The 14,245-nt window shown below is 41.5% G+C and overlaps 1 protein-coding gene across 4 annotated transcripts in view; it reads right to left on the bottom strand.

The window, feature by feature from the left end:
- Positions 1-14,245, bottom strand: part of LOC105689976 (broad-complex core protein isoforms 1/2/3/4/5-like) — a 68,439-nt gene that overhangs the window by 3,251 nt on the left and 50,943 nt on the right. For all 4 annotated transcript variants that reach the window (XM_048652802.1, XM_048652805.1, XM_048652804.1 and 1 more), the window contains one exon: positions 13,073-13,187. In XM_048652802.1, the coding sequence (XP_048508759.1) occupies positions 13,073-13,187 (115 nt within the window). The remainder of the gene's footprint in view (positions 1-13,072; positions 13,188-14,245) is intronic.

Below are 14,245 nucleotides of genomic sequence, written 5' to 3'. Positions count from 1 at the left end.
AATTAATCATTCCCTCGCTCATCACGACTTCCTTTTTTCTCCAATTTATTTTCTTCTTCTTTCTATTCGATCGTTTTAGAACGAACGATCGACTCGTTGATCGCCGCAATCTTTCTCGTTTAATTGGGATTAGGAGCGGTGATCCGATCATGTGAGTTACATAGAAGGGCTTCCGCGCGTACAGTCTCATATACACGCGTAAATACATAGTGTATATAGAAATAGATATATATATATATATATACTCTTGTTCCGGTAATAAGAACGGTTTATATTCCATTTACGACGGTACTCACACCCTCCCCATGTTTCACTCGTTTTACGAGGGAGCGACGCTGCAGCGGCGGCAACAGAGGATCCCAACAAAGAACGTGTCGCGAACCGCGGGTTTCTTACGAATTTTTTACAACCAAATTCCCCGATGACTTTACGTCGGATTTTTTTTTCTGTCGTACGCCTAAAATCGTCGTTAGCGAAACTTATCATCGTTACGTTGTACTATTCTCGTTACACGCATCAAACGGTACAGACGAGAAGAAAAAAAAAACAAACCCCGTGACGAGAAAAAAAAGAATCGACTTCCTACTTTTTCACCCCGATAGACCCGGGGCGGCGCAAACAGCGGAGTCGAGATAATGGAAAATTTAGCCGCTCGACGCAGCGATTAGATGATCATATCAATGAGGGGGCTCATCGAAACGTACGTACGTTGGGGCTGCTGAATAGATTCGAAACAGCTGACGACTGGTCGATCATTCGCTGCTGGAAGTTGGGTAAGGTACACAATTATAACGGTACGATGTGTCCCGTGTACCAACGATCACCGTATTAATACAGAGATAGAGAGATACGCTATGGACGAGAGCGGCCGATAATCGCTGTAATCATTTCGCCATTAATGACCGTACCGCACCACGTTCGGTCGGGCGACGATTATTTACGTTCCATATCCGAAATCCGGGGAGAATTATAACGTGGCTACGAAGGTAGCTAGAAAAAGGCAAATTTTTCAATACGTTAAATCGTTCAATTTCAATTCCGACAGATGCGGTGGAAAAGGATCGATATAGTATGCGGTACGCTGAAATGAAATGAATAGAGAGAAAAAAAAAAAAAAAAAAAAAGGAGAAAAGAAATTTCTCCGATGACACGTGACAGGGTGACGTTGACACGCGTACCTAACTAGTTCTATTTTCGGGATTGATGTTTTCTGAAAAACTATTTTCCACGCCTATTCGGATTTTCCGTTTAAAAATAGACGAGTAACTTCTCGCGACGAGTTTCACCTTATCGACAGGCACGACATAATGAGATCGACGCGTACTAGCTAGTTTAAACTTCCGAACAACTTTCGCTGATTAGATTTCGTTGATTTAGGTAAGTATCCCAACTATAGGTACAATGAAAACCGCCGTACCGGTGTAACGTGTAACGTAATATACCGCGAGGAAATTTTCCAAGACACAATTCTCGTCGCTATACGAACGGCGGTCGTATGGGGGATTATCCAAAGTTCGAATTGATCACCATCTCCGATAAGTGTGTATACGTTGTATACCTTAATTACGTGTCTCAGACAATGACGAACGTCCCGACTCCGACTACGTTCACCGCGTATACCCTGCATTCCATTGAACGACCGCGACGACGTCCGTCCGGTCGCACACCGCAACGCGTCGTCTACCTTAAGTGAAAACTTTCAGCTAAATCCACATTATTAACGACGCTCGTTAACCCGTAATGGACGATGCACATTCGAACGCTTGTATGCACCGGCGTGTCAGCGTGGTACGTCGTCTATACATACTTACGCGGTTCAATAATCGCACGCGACGTCGCTTTCTTCTTACCTATACCCTAGAGAAGCCTCGTGATGGATTTTTACCGACTTCGAACAAAATTTCTGGAGCGAATACACGTTCGCTGGAAAGAAAATGGTCGCGTTCGAGGAGAGATCGTTTTTAACGTCGAATCGGGGAATGAATTTTTTCTTTTTTTTTTTTCCGCTGATCCGACCGACGTCAAACACTCTACATAATCGGTGCGTTTAACGGGCTTTATTAATAAATAACGACACATCGTCTGCGTTGAAATGACAAACGAGGCTGGCGTCGTCGAAACTCGTGCATAAATTCAGCGTGTGAGTAATGGAGACGGTACGTGAAACGCGAGATATGAAGCGTGTTCTAATCTATCAATAATACAGCGCTAAATCACGCGGCAAATCCCGAGGCGAAATCCCATCCGAAAGAAAATTCGGTTCGTCTGCACGATTCCTGACGCACGTGTTTAGCGATTGTTCGTACGAACCCGTCCATTGTCTTCCATTCCATTTGTATCAAACGTTTGTTATTATTATTCTACTTACTCTCTGGAATACGTATCGCTTATACCACGTCAACGACGTTTATTATTCATTTTATTTATCATTCGATTTTTCTCTTCTTTTTTTCTTCTCCCCCCCGCTGGTTTAATAAAGAGAGCTGACCCTGCTCCGTGGTAAAAGTTCCCCAGAGGTCGGCGAAAATATATGCAGGGGGTTGGTATTTCGTTAGAATTCGTCACGCCCCGAATGCGTCTCCGAATTTCGGAGAAAAAAGGTAAACGCGGAATGTTTGAAGAGGAAGAATCGTTATCTTGTCCGCTATAAAAATATGCAAATTTCCGTCCTGTCCGGCATAAAAAAAAAAAAAGAAAAAACCCCGAATTTTTCATCTACTTTTTCTCGTTTTCGAATGAAAGATCAAATTTTATTCAAAAAAGATAGACGTTATTGTTAAATTCAAAGTCGGATCACGAAACTCCGCTTCTATCGATCTCTGCCGCATTGCGCCGCGAAAGACGAAATCGATTTTACTTCAGAATAACATGAAAAAAAACAAAAAAACCAAAAGAATCGGACGTGAAACGAACAGCAATGTTTCACGAGTGATGATTCATTGGGCGTAAACTTTGAATTGATGTAAGAAACTTCAAACGTCACAGAGATCGTGGTAATTTCCCTTTCGAGCCTTAATTTGAAACTTGGCGAAACTTCTGAAGCGCGGTATATGAAATATTTGGACAGGTCACTCTAAAGCACCGGCGACCCTTTGAATGTACGTGGAAATTCCGTACCTACATGGACACGTTGTGTACCCGTAGAGATATATACGAGAAGTCGCGCGAGTCGGTTCGCAGTCCGAGGCGGGGAAATATTCAAAGTTATGGGTATAATACGAGTACAACATGAGCTTCGCCCGTCCGGTCCTCCGGTCAGTTTCTGATACAAAATTCGCCCCCCCCCCCCCCCCCCGCACGACTTGGTTCGCCGCAAGTTTCCCCGAACGAAGCACGTCACACGAATATGCCAACGGCAAACGCCTCTGCACTTGGCAACCGCTTTGAAAATGGCACACTTGAACGGGAAGGAGTTAGACTTCCAACAGCTGCGCGGAGAGTTACGCGATTCGAAATGCGACAAAGGAATCGAGCGTGACTTTGAACGCCCTTAATTGTCCCCTGATCAAACGACGGATCGAAGCGAATAACGGGGGATACACACACGACGGCTGCAGGTGCACCTGGTATTTTCACCGATCACCGTGCGAACGCCGCTGGGTTACCCCGATCGCGACGATCGTATAGGCAACAAAAATCTGTACCGGGGGCGCGTGTGATCATGAGAAGCAGCTCGCCGATGTCGAAGATTTACTTGCCGATTCGGTGCGAAGGGTAGATTAGCCGCGTGAATATTGTTAATTAGAAAGCGGCGAGTTAATTAAGCGACGAGATATCAGCGGCCGAATCAGCACCGACTAATTAACGTCTATATTTACGCACCTAGAGACCCCCCACACGGGGGTTGGTTGCGTACAGCCGCATCGCGGAACGTCCAACGGACCGTGTGACGTACAAATTGTTTGGAACAATGAAATGAACGAGTCACTCGATTCTCGTTAGATCGGAGATTCCAGAGGGGAGAGGCGGGAGAGATATATATTAATTGGTAAATAGAAATAACTCGTCTCTTCCCGGTAAAATTATAACGCCAAGTAAAAGGAGGCCCCGGAGAAGAAGCCGAGGAGTTTGGCTCACGTTCCGATGCGGCTTTTCTAATTCCATTCGTTCATCGAACAACGCGTTAACTTACATTCGAGGTACCCAAAATTACTCAACTTCGAGTGTACACACACACACCGTAGGTATGCCCCTAAGCTCGCGTGTGTGTTAACCGCTGGAATTCAGATCTACTCTAATCGGAATACTCGCGATATATATTCTCTCGCGTAATTGGGAGTCACCATTCAACTATAATTAGTTGAAATTCTCCGTTGAAGGAACGCGGTGACGTTGAAAACGGGGGTGGGGCCATTGAGGATCCGACGAACGTCAAGTGGTTTTATCGAGACCTTGAATAAATCTTAAATTAACCAAGAGTCGGCAATTTCATCGCGAGTAATCTATACATGTAACATAGTGAGAAGCGTAATGTTTCCCTCCATTTATTTTCAACTCGATTACTTTTTTCGCCATCTCTTTTTTTTATTTTTCTTCATTTATAAATCACCGTCCATTATCCTCCCACTCCGAAACACCCCAAGCTCCGGCACAGTCGACGCGGACGAGATTTGTTAAAGAGGAATCGCGATCTCTCCGATCGACAGATGTATCGAGATTTGTGATCTGAACTAAATTCAAAAGTTTCGAAGAAACGTCTTCAAAAATCGCAAAAGATGAGAGAAAAATAAATTACTTCCTGCGGAGGTCGGATAGTCCAGCGTCATTCGAAGTTTTCGTCATCTCGCCACCAAATTTCTTCCTTTCTTTATCTTAAACTTTTTGATTGGCCGGGACTTGGGCAGCGATTTTCAAAGTGGGAAATTTAGTCAAAGTTTTGTAGCGATCTTCACGTCAAAACGCCGCCCACGACAACAATCCGCGTGTAATTCTTTTGATAGTTAACGCTCGATCAGCATATCTCGTCAATTTGGCCAAGTGATTCGTTCGGCGAACGAAGTCTTTCCACTCTCAAATTACAGAGAAAAAACGTAGCTTGTTTACCGGTGTCACACGACGAATTTGATGACCTTCGTTTCCCGTGTAACACTTGCAGACTTTTGTTTACCAAGGGTGCAGTGCCGAGCGAGCCGAGCAGCTGCCTCGAAGGTCAACGACACGAAGGGAAGAAAGAAAACAACGATATCTAGTAGAAACGACAAATTATACGAGTAGCAGTGTAAAAATTCACGCAACGTTGTCAGCAGAAGTGACTCGTTTCGAATTTCTCGAAGTGGATGGGAAAAAAGAAAAATAATAAAAAAATCAGACCTTCAGCTGAATCTGACAAGGTGTGAGAAAAATAAAGTCTTAATTGCTAATTGTTTAATTAATTTTTTTATTCGATTAAAAACTGTCCGAATTGCTTTGTCCCGATTGTCGTCTTGGACGTTTTTTCCATTCCCTGTTTTTGTTTTTAATATTCTGATAAAAAACGAAATAAGCTTAATTCTTTTTTTCCCCTCTCTCTCTCTCTCCCGTTTCCTTCCACCTTGTTTCTCCGCGTGTGTTGAAACGAGGGAAAACGACGCCTAAGCCCGTAGCAGCTATTCGCCATTTTTCGTTCGAAAGCAATTATTTCTGACGTGCCTGATGTCGGGTGGCATTTGCTGCGTCGACCGCAACTTATGACAACCGGTCGTGCGGAGACTGACAATAAGCTACCCTCTGTAAACCGGGACCCGGTATACACACGGCGGTCCTGCACCCCGGTCCGTCCTCGACTAATTATAAAAGACGGATGAAAATTGCTCGCGAAACAAACAAAAAAACAAAATAAATAAAATAAATAAAATTAATAATCCAGAAAACGGACAGCTTTGCAGCCGTAAAGTTTTCGCCCCCGAGGATCGAGGTGAACAAAAAATCGGCTAACCGAAGAAAACGAGAAAAGCTCGGACCGTGGGATAGAAAATTGTTATCCGCCGGATTCCCACGGGGATGCGAAAATGTCTAGATAACGGGATACGGTAGGAATATGGGGGATACACAACGTTGTTTCGGGGACCCGTGCGGGTCAAAACTGCTTAGCATTTTCCGCGAAAGGCACAACCCGTTTTCGCTGTTTCCATTTCCCGGCCGAAGAATCTCGGGAAAGTCAATGAGATAATTTATTTTCTTTTTTCTTTCTTTCTTTCGACGAGTTCATCACGTTCGAAGATCCTTCCCTATCGGAAAACGTTTTATCCGTCACGCGCTACTAACCCCCTCCGGATCCGCATGTCCCTATGCAAAACTAGTCGCGTTTAAAAGTTTGTTCCCCGCAATCTCGAGAGTTCGAAATCATCCGTAATTCTCTCGTACCGAATTTCGAGAGCTTTCGAAAAACTGCAGAATATACACTCGTGAAACTGAAAACTTTCTATAAATCCCTGAGGGACTCTCGTGTTCTCCGAGATTATATTGCTACAGATTCCGAAGAGATTACGCGTCGGTCTCCTGAGATACGTTTTGTTAATTTTTATTTCACTTCTTATTCACGAGCTTTCGGGAGACCGAAGAAGCTATGAAAACTGAATTTGTTTTTAAATACCCCGCAGGCGTGCGACTTGGCTTGTAACTCAGAAAATTCGCAAGTACATATCCTGGAAGGAGTTCGGTGAAAACTTTTTGAATAAATAATCTAACCGCGTGTATAACTTATATTCCGCGGGCTTTCAGGATCTACGCGCGGTGATTTTATTATAAACTTTCGAGAACATTCGGCTAACTACATGCACGAGCGAATTTTCGACGGCTACCCGCGGCTATCGATTGATCCGGGAAATTGATCGGTCTGATCGCGAGAGGCCGAATATCTAGAAATTTAATCGTCGGCAAAAAAAAAAAAACGACGTTAGACGAAAAAAATCCTGACACCGTAACGATTATTAATTTCATTAATTAATCCACCAATGAAAATAAATCATCGACATAAATATTTCCATTGTTCTTGTACTATTGTAATCCTTTCCCTCCGACGTTCGGAATCCCCGAATCTTTTCCCCGCGCGACGTTCGGATTGATGGGCGACGTTTTCACGCAGAGTAACTCAAGCAGTCGGTCCGGATCCATATCACGTTCTTTTTCTCTTACACTTTTACGTTTTTTGCAGTTTTTTTTTTTGTTTTTTTCTTTTTCTTTTTCGATTTTGTCAAAGGGGATTACGTCGCGCGAGCTCGCAACCGTTGAAAAAGAGAGCGCGGCGTCGAGTGAGCCCGGGTGACGTTCGTGAATTAAATTGGTTCGCGAACTCAATGGGTTCACGTGTTTAAAATGCAAACGCGCGGTTACGTTCGAAAAACCCGATCCACGATCGGACGTACGATCCGTCGGTTGTTCACCGTTCCGAGGATTATTAATCGCTTCCGTAATTTTTGCATACCCTCGCGAATCCCGCGGAGCGTTTCCACATATCATCCGGGCGGGGAGCCTACGTGACGACCGATGAAAACCCGACGAGCTTATATTTTTTAGGCCGTTTACTGTCTGTAATTTAATCAAGTTTCGCAGAGTCGTATCTCATCTAACCTAAGTCCATTCCAAGTTTGGTCCGATCTACTCTAGTCCCCGGGTAGTTTTGTCGAGTTCAGTTGAAGCCGGTACAATCTGAGCCCAATCGATCCCGGATTTAATTCGGTTAATTTTGGTGAAGTTTTCTAATTTTTTCAATAGTTTAGAAAATTGTTGCGGTTCGGTAAAATTGAGTCAAGTTTTTTTTAGCAGTTTCATTTTATCGGTGTAAAATTGCAGCTGAGGATGACGCGAGCCGCGAAAAAAAAAAAAACTGAGGTGATATATATTTCGTAAAATCGAATACTCTTTTCGTCGGATGTACCGATCGGCTGGGTTGAATTAGAAAGCGGCAGCATACACCTGACACCAGCTGCTCGCGAAAATGTACCTCGTCGTAGGCCACGGGTGCTATCGATCACCCAGGTAATTTTCGAGCGCGTTTACGACGGAGCCTTATAAACCATATCCCACGCACCCACCTGTTACGCCGTTTTATCGCAACGTCTTTGTAATCCCATCGAAAGTAAAAATTTACGATTATTTACAATATTTAGTTTTCCGAAGGATCGCGGATTTTTCACAAACTCCGCGAGATCCGGAATGCGTTGAAGGAGAATGAAGAGCAAAACTATCAGCGGTTGAATTCAGATAAGAATTCGTCGTTCGTATATACAAGGAGCGAGGGGGGGGATCTCGCCCGGTGTCATCGTAATATAACGTGGGGAACGTGAAAACTTGGAAGGCAGTCGTGCTTTGTAACGCAAAACTGGAATCGAGTAGAGATAGCCTGGCGATATTGCCGCACGTCGGAGTTTTGCCCTGGTATAGGTATACACCACCATCTATATAATCTATATACAAAGGTCGTTTCTATGCAGTACAGAAGCTCCGAGGTATAATTTAACTCCCCTTAACTCAGTAATTTAATATATGTACCGAATCTCAACGGGGTGTTTTCCTGGCTCTGAAAATAAATGAAATATAAAAAAAAAAAACGACACGCAATTTAGTTTCACATCGTATACTGTACACGTGGATACGGAATCGTTCTTTCCTTATTGCGTAAAGCTGAAACCGGTGGATGTCAAATTGTCGAAAGTCATGAGAAACTTATCACACTCGCCGGTGTACGGTGGTAATAAATCATGATCAGCCACGGATCGAAGGTGCCGTTACACCGGCTAACTTCGTCGGGTAAATAATTTACCTGAAACGGGATACCGAAAATTCAAGGAAATTATCCCGAACGGCTAGGAACAGCGTAAACCGAACCTGACAAACCATCGATGACGAGTGACAAAAAAAGAGAAAAAAAAAAAAAAAAAAAAAAAAAAACAGTGTACACGATGGATGTTATCCTTTTCTACGGATCGAATCGAGCCCCGATTCAAAATTTAGGGGTAGACACGGCGTAATTGGATGGATATAAATTATTTCTATACGCGGCCATTTATTACAAACGAAGTTTTGCTATCAGATTTCAATTACAACAACGACAATGCGAAAGTCTAAATTAACTTTCGTCGCTCGGTGTATTACGGTGGAAGACGAATAAACTATTTCCAGACTTATGCATATGTATACATATGTATACGTATACATATATTACACGCGCAATGGATTGTGAATTTACCATTATAACGTTTGAATCTAAAGGACGTTTGTGCGGTCCCTGCAGATTCGCGGCGCGAAAGTTATTCGTAAAATGGACGCGTTGTAGTGAAAGGAGGTGGACCCGTGCAACTTCAGTTAACCACCCATGCAAGTACAATGTACCACGACCGTGTATACGCCAGATCTATGGGCGATGTGGGAATAATAACGATGATAAAATTGAAAAATTTGAAAAAAACCTATGCAATAAAAATACGTTGACGTCGTTACAAAGCGGAGTAAATTTTTTTTTTTTTTTTCAATTTCAAGTTTTTTCTTTCTATTCTCTTATAATGCAACTCGACAAAGTTATCGGGTCGTTTACCTTTTCCAACTATACGCGAGGTTGCTCTGCAGAATTTGAGAATCACACGAGAGGGTGAGGGATGAAATAAAGAAAGAAAAAAAAAAATTCAATCTCATTATTAGCTTGTGAGAAAAAACAAGCATTCACAATTTTGCTCAACTAAACTTTTTTTATTAATAATTAACACGTCACGGGTACGTTCTCAAATATTTTTCGTCCTCCGCGTAGAGAAATATGTAGGTGGTGATTTTGACAAGTCCACAAACAATTTGTACGGTTTTTTTTTGTTTTTTTTTTTCTTTAATTTTGTTAAATTTCTTTCGCAGAAAATAATTACGCGTGGTAAAGTTGAATATAGTTGCAGCCCAGACAGCTAAGACCAACTGTATTGAAAATATTAAACCCGAACAGATTGCAGAGATACGTGTGACGCACGGGTGCATGATAATTTCGAGATAACGGCATACTTGGAAAAAAATAAGTAGCAGTTTGCGATTGAGCGATGTATAAGGTATCCCACGTACAAATCAAAATCGGATCCATGTTTTTATTAATTTATTTTTGTTTTTCATGCCAGACTGCATGAATATCCAATAGAAACTGGAGTATATTTCTCTTGTCTAAACAGCGGCGCTTTACAGCAGGTGGAAGAAAAAGAGGAAAAAAAGTAAATTGAAAAAATCGTGCATCAATTCACGCTGTGATTAAATCCACGTGTACACGGGGCTAAATATAACCAGAGAACCGTGGGAGGTTAGAAAGTTTCGTTGAAAAGATCCACGTGTTGAAGTTGGAGGAGTGCAACGTACAATTAAAGCTGTGGCAATGAATTTATAAAAGCTTTCGCGGCGTTTTTTTTTTTTTTTCATTGTTTATATTTTATATATTCTTCTTCTTAATCAGCAGCGTTGCCTCGTCAATCGCGAAGCTTATTTCATACGTATATATATATGAATGAATTTTAAATTTTTTCAGCGACTGAAGTAAAGAGAAGAGAAGACAAAAAATGACGTGATAAATAGGGATAGAATTTTCAGGTTCGCGGACCCGAGTAAAAAATTTCAGTTGAAAATAAAAATAGGATTTCATTTCATCTTCTTCTCTCCTACGTTTTCTGTTTCGTTTTTTTTTTTTTCAATCACTCGATCTGACGTTCGCGTTTCTGAACTACAATGAGAACGTTCATACACGCGGAAGACGTAAATCTGCAAAGAGCGTAGAAAAAAGAAGTGAAATGACTTCTCATGCGACGGATATTTAAATTTCTTCGGTAACTCTGATTTTCAACATCATACGTCGCATTAATTTTAAGAAGACCTAACTGGAAATAAATTTTAATTTTGTTCGTAACACGGGACAAATTGTCTTCGTCAAAATTTTTCGGGCCGCAAGCTCACTTACTCTTCATAAGGCGAGCGCGAAATTATAAAAAAGTGTGTATCTGGTTTCTTCATTTTTATTACTATTTTGTTATTTTTGCAAAGGGTAGGAAAAAAAGAATTTCTGCTAGATTAGATTCGCCATTTTGCCTGGCAGGTGTTGAAAGTTGGGGCGCACGTGAGGATAAAAAGGACCGCCGCATATCCCGCGTCTCAAATATGGGAAGCTAAGTAATTTCATATTCACCGAAAAGGGTATGCGAGACTTTTTGCTCTTCCATAGACTGAATCAGACGATCGTACGCCAGTGTATGAAAATATACATATTTTTATCTCATCATTTCGCGGAGTATATGAACATTTTTCTTCTTCTTCTTCTTCTTCTTCTTCTTTTTTTTTTATTTTTTATTTTCTTCCGAATATCGAAGAGGTAAATATAACTTATGGCTGTATGAGTTTTGAAATTTTTTCTCGATAACCAGGGCGACTGATATAGATACCGTGCAACTTTTGAGTTTATCTATTGAAGAAGTTATATTCGAGATACGAGCGTAAAACAAATTCAAGATCTTCCTTACCTACTTTTATTCCGTTTAAAAAAGAAAAAAATAATAAAGGAAAAAGTTTTCTCTCTTTTCCTCGTCGACGTATATGACTTTTATATGAATATACGAGAAGGAAAGGAAGAGAGAGAGAGAGAGAGAGAGAGAGAGAGAGGGAGAGAGAGAGAGAGAGAGAGAGAGAGAGAGAGAACAAGTAAAAGAGAAGAAAGCTCGCTCGCTGAGAGATCAAATTCAAACGGCCTCAAAGAGCTCGCGAATCTTATGAGATTTTTCAACCAAAACTTCAAACTCTCAATTGCAAAGAAAGGGAGAAAATGGAAGAACAAGTGCAACCTGTTCAACTCGAGGACTTTTCTTACGTATTTGCCAAATGAATAATTGAAATTCAGATAATTCAGTTAGACATCAGCTGACCTATGCTACATGAACTTTATAGATTTTCTAAACAAAACTGGGTGAATCGAATCGAAATCATTGGAATGCAAGTAACAGTATTATGTGTATTAGAAAATTATGTTTAATGAATTGTTTGAGCTCAAAAATGAACATCGACAACAGATTCGGAGATATCATGAGTTATCTTCGCGTCTACGCGCGGTTAAAAGCAGAGACAAGGGGTTAGCAGCGATAAAAAAACAACCGCTACAATTTATGGTACCTGTCCATAGACAAATGGGCAGAACAAGAAGGATGAACATTTAGACGAACCAGACGAAAAAAAGACGAGCGGTAAGAAAGGAAGAAAGTAAAAATGAAAAATAAAACAAAGCTTTACTACGAAGTGAAATTTAAACCGTAAATTACTCACTACTCCCACACACGTCTCACGATTCTGTACGAATTATGTGAAAACTTGTCGGCCCATCATCGACTCGTAACATCGTCAAAGTAGAAGGAGATGACGTGAATGGAGAGACGACGAGTCTGGGCGTGTTGGTCCAGAATCACGTCCGGGGGAATTGTCCGCGAACGGTATGCGGTTAAAATGAACAGAATTACGGACGAACGGATTCAGGCGACATCCGAATATTAGACGACGGATCAATTCTCCTCCATCGCTCGTTAGGTCAAAACGCTTCCGGTGGCCAATTTCCCAACGAACAAAGCTCGCTGATACGCGCGAAGTAAACTCCGCTTGCATATTATCACTTAGGCAAGATGTCATCGACGTGTACGGTACACGGGTATGTGTACATAGGATATCGTAAATACGTATACACATGTGTACGAATAGGCGCGGCAAGGTCACGCGATTCCATCATCCTCGTTTACTCTGAGAATTATTATTTCGCTTGTTAGCGTGAAAATCGTACGGCGGCGGTATAGTTCAAGTGCGGTTATAACGGACCTCGTAGAGGATTTATTTTTCCACGATACACGGAAAGGGTATTCCAATATTTATAGAATATTGAGTCGAAAAACGTAGGCGTCGAGCCTGCGAAATTCCAGATCTTCGAGATATTAAATGCTTCGCAAACTTTCGCGGGATTGCAGAATCTCGAGAATCCAAAAATTTCAAAGATTCTCAGATTTGCGGATGGATTTTTTGGAATTTCCAAGTTTTTTTTTTTCCTTTTATTTCGAAATCGCGAATCAGTGAGGAAAATGAAAAACGCAAGACAAATAGAAAAACTTACCAGATATATCGGATAGACTTCATCTTAAGGGCGGTCGAATTTTCTTTGCACTTGTAGGCCAACACTTGTTTCACACTGCTCACATCCACCGACGGGAATCTCGAAGTCACGTACGCTGTAAAACAGATAGAAAAAAAACGACGTGTGATAATTTTATAAAACGAAGCAATCGAATGTTCGTAGATAATTATCAGTCGTGCGTAAATTTTGGAAATTCACTAGAATTCTAACCGTGAGGGAAACGCAGTTGTACCTCGGAGTTTCGTGAATTTACATCCCAAACTAGCAATTACATTAAAAAAATCCACAAGACATCGGTTCGCGTCCGTTACACGGGAGATGAGTCTCGACCGGAAGTTGATGACAAGCAAAAACGTGACGGAGAACCGGAGGGAAAGAAGAGAAGAAAGGGGAGGGGGGTGAAGGGTTAATAGAACTTTTCATACGTCTCTCTGTCTTGAGTAATAAAAAAAGGTTGTAGTGGCACGTCGTGTCTGCCGTGCGTAAAACCGAACCTCTTTGTTGAAATGGAATTTCAAATGTAAATTGAAATGTACCGACGTCGAAGTGGCGTACGGCTCTTCACCGCGACGATAAAAACGCGGTATTTTCGTATTATATTACGTGCAGAGGTCGCGATTTCAGTACAAAGAACCGCGTTTTGCAGACGACGCTATACGCCGGCAACAATAACGCTGAAAAAGTGGACACAGTTGTGCTTCGGATACGTCAAGATAGGTAAGTACATGACCGCCGTTAAAAGTTCAAACTATGCATATACATAATTACGATTCAGATGTATAATAGCTGCACTTACAGCGGAGCGGTAATTGGCAACTAACTAAGCTCGGAGGGAGGTGGAGAATTTGAAATGCTTCAGAAAATATATCCACGTATACGTGCAATGTGGTTGACAAAAAAATGTGTAGGCGCATCGGTTTTTTTGCCTTTTCTTCAGACAAAAGCATTGTAAGTTATCTGTAGGCCTGCCCTTTATCCTCTTTCTTTGAGAGCAAAAAAAAAAAAGAAGGAGTAATAACGAAAGAGTGAAGCATTCACCTTTCGACAAATTAGAATACATGAAAAGAAAAACGAAAATTATTTAAATCACGAATCGCACGCTTACTGAAAATTAATTCTAGACGATTTAGTTATATTTCATTATTACCATTA

This window comes from Athalia rosae, chromosome 3 (genome assembly GCF_917208135.1).
Source record: "Athalia rosae chromosome 3, iyAthRosa1.1, whole genome shotgun sequence".
In the NCBI taxonomy this organism is placed as follows: domain Eukaryota; kingdom Metazoa; phylum Arthropoda; class Insecta; order Hymenoptera; family Athaliidae; genus Athalia; species Athalia rosae.
This window is presented reverse-complemented; position numbering and strand designations above follow the sequence as displayed.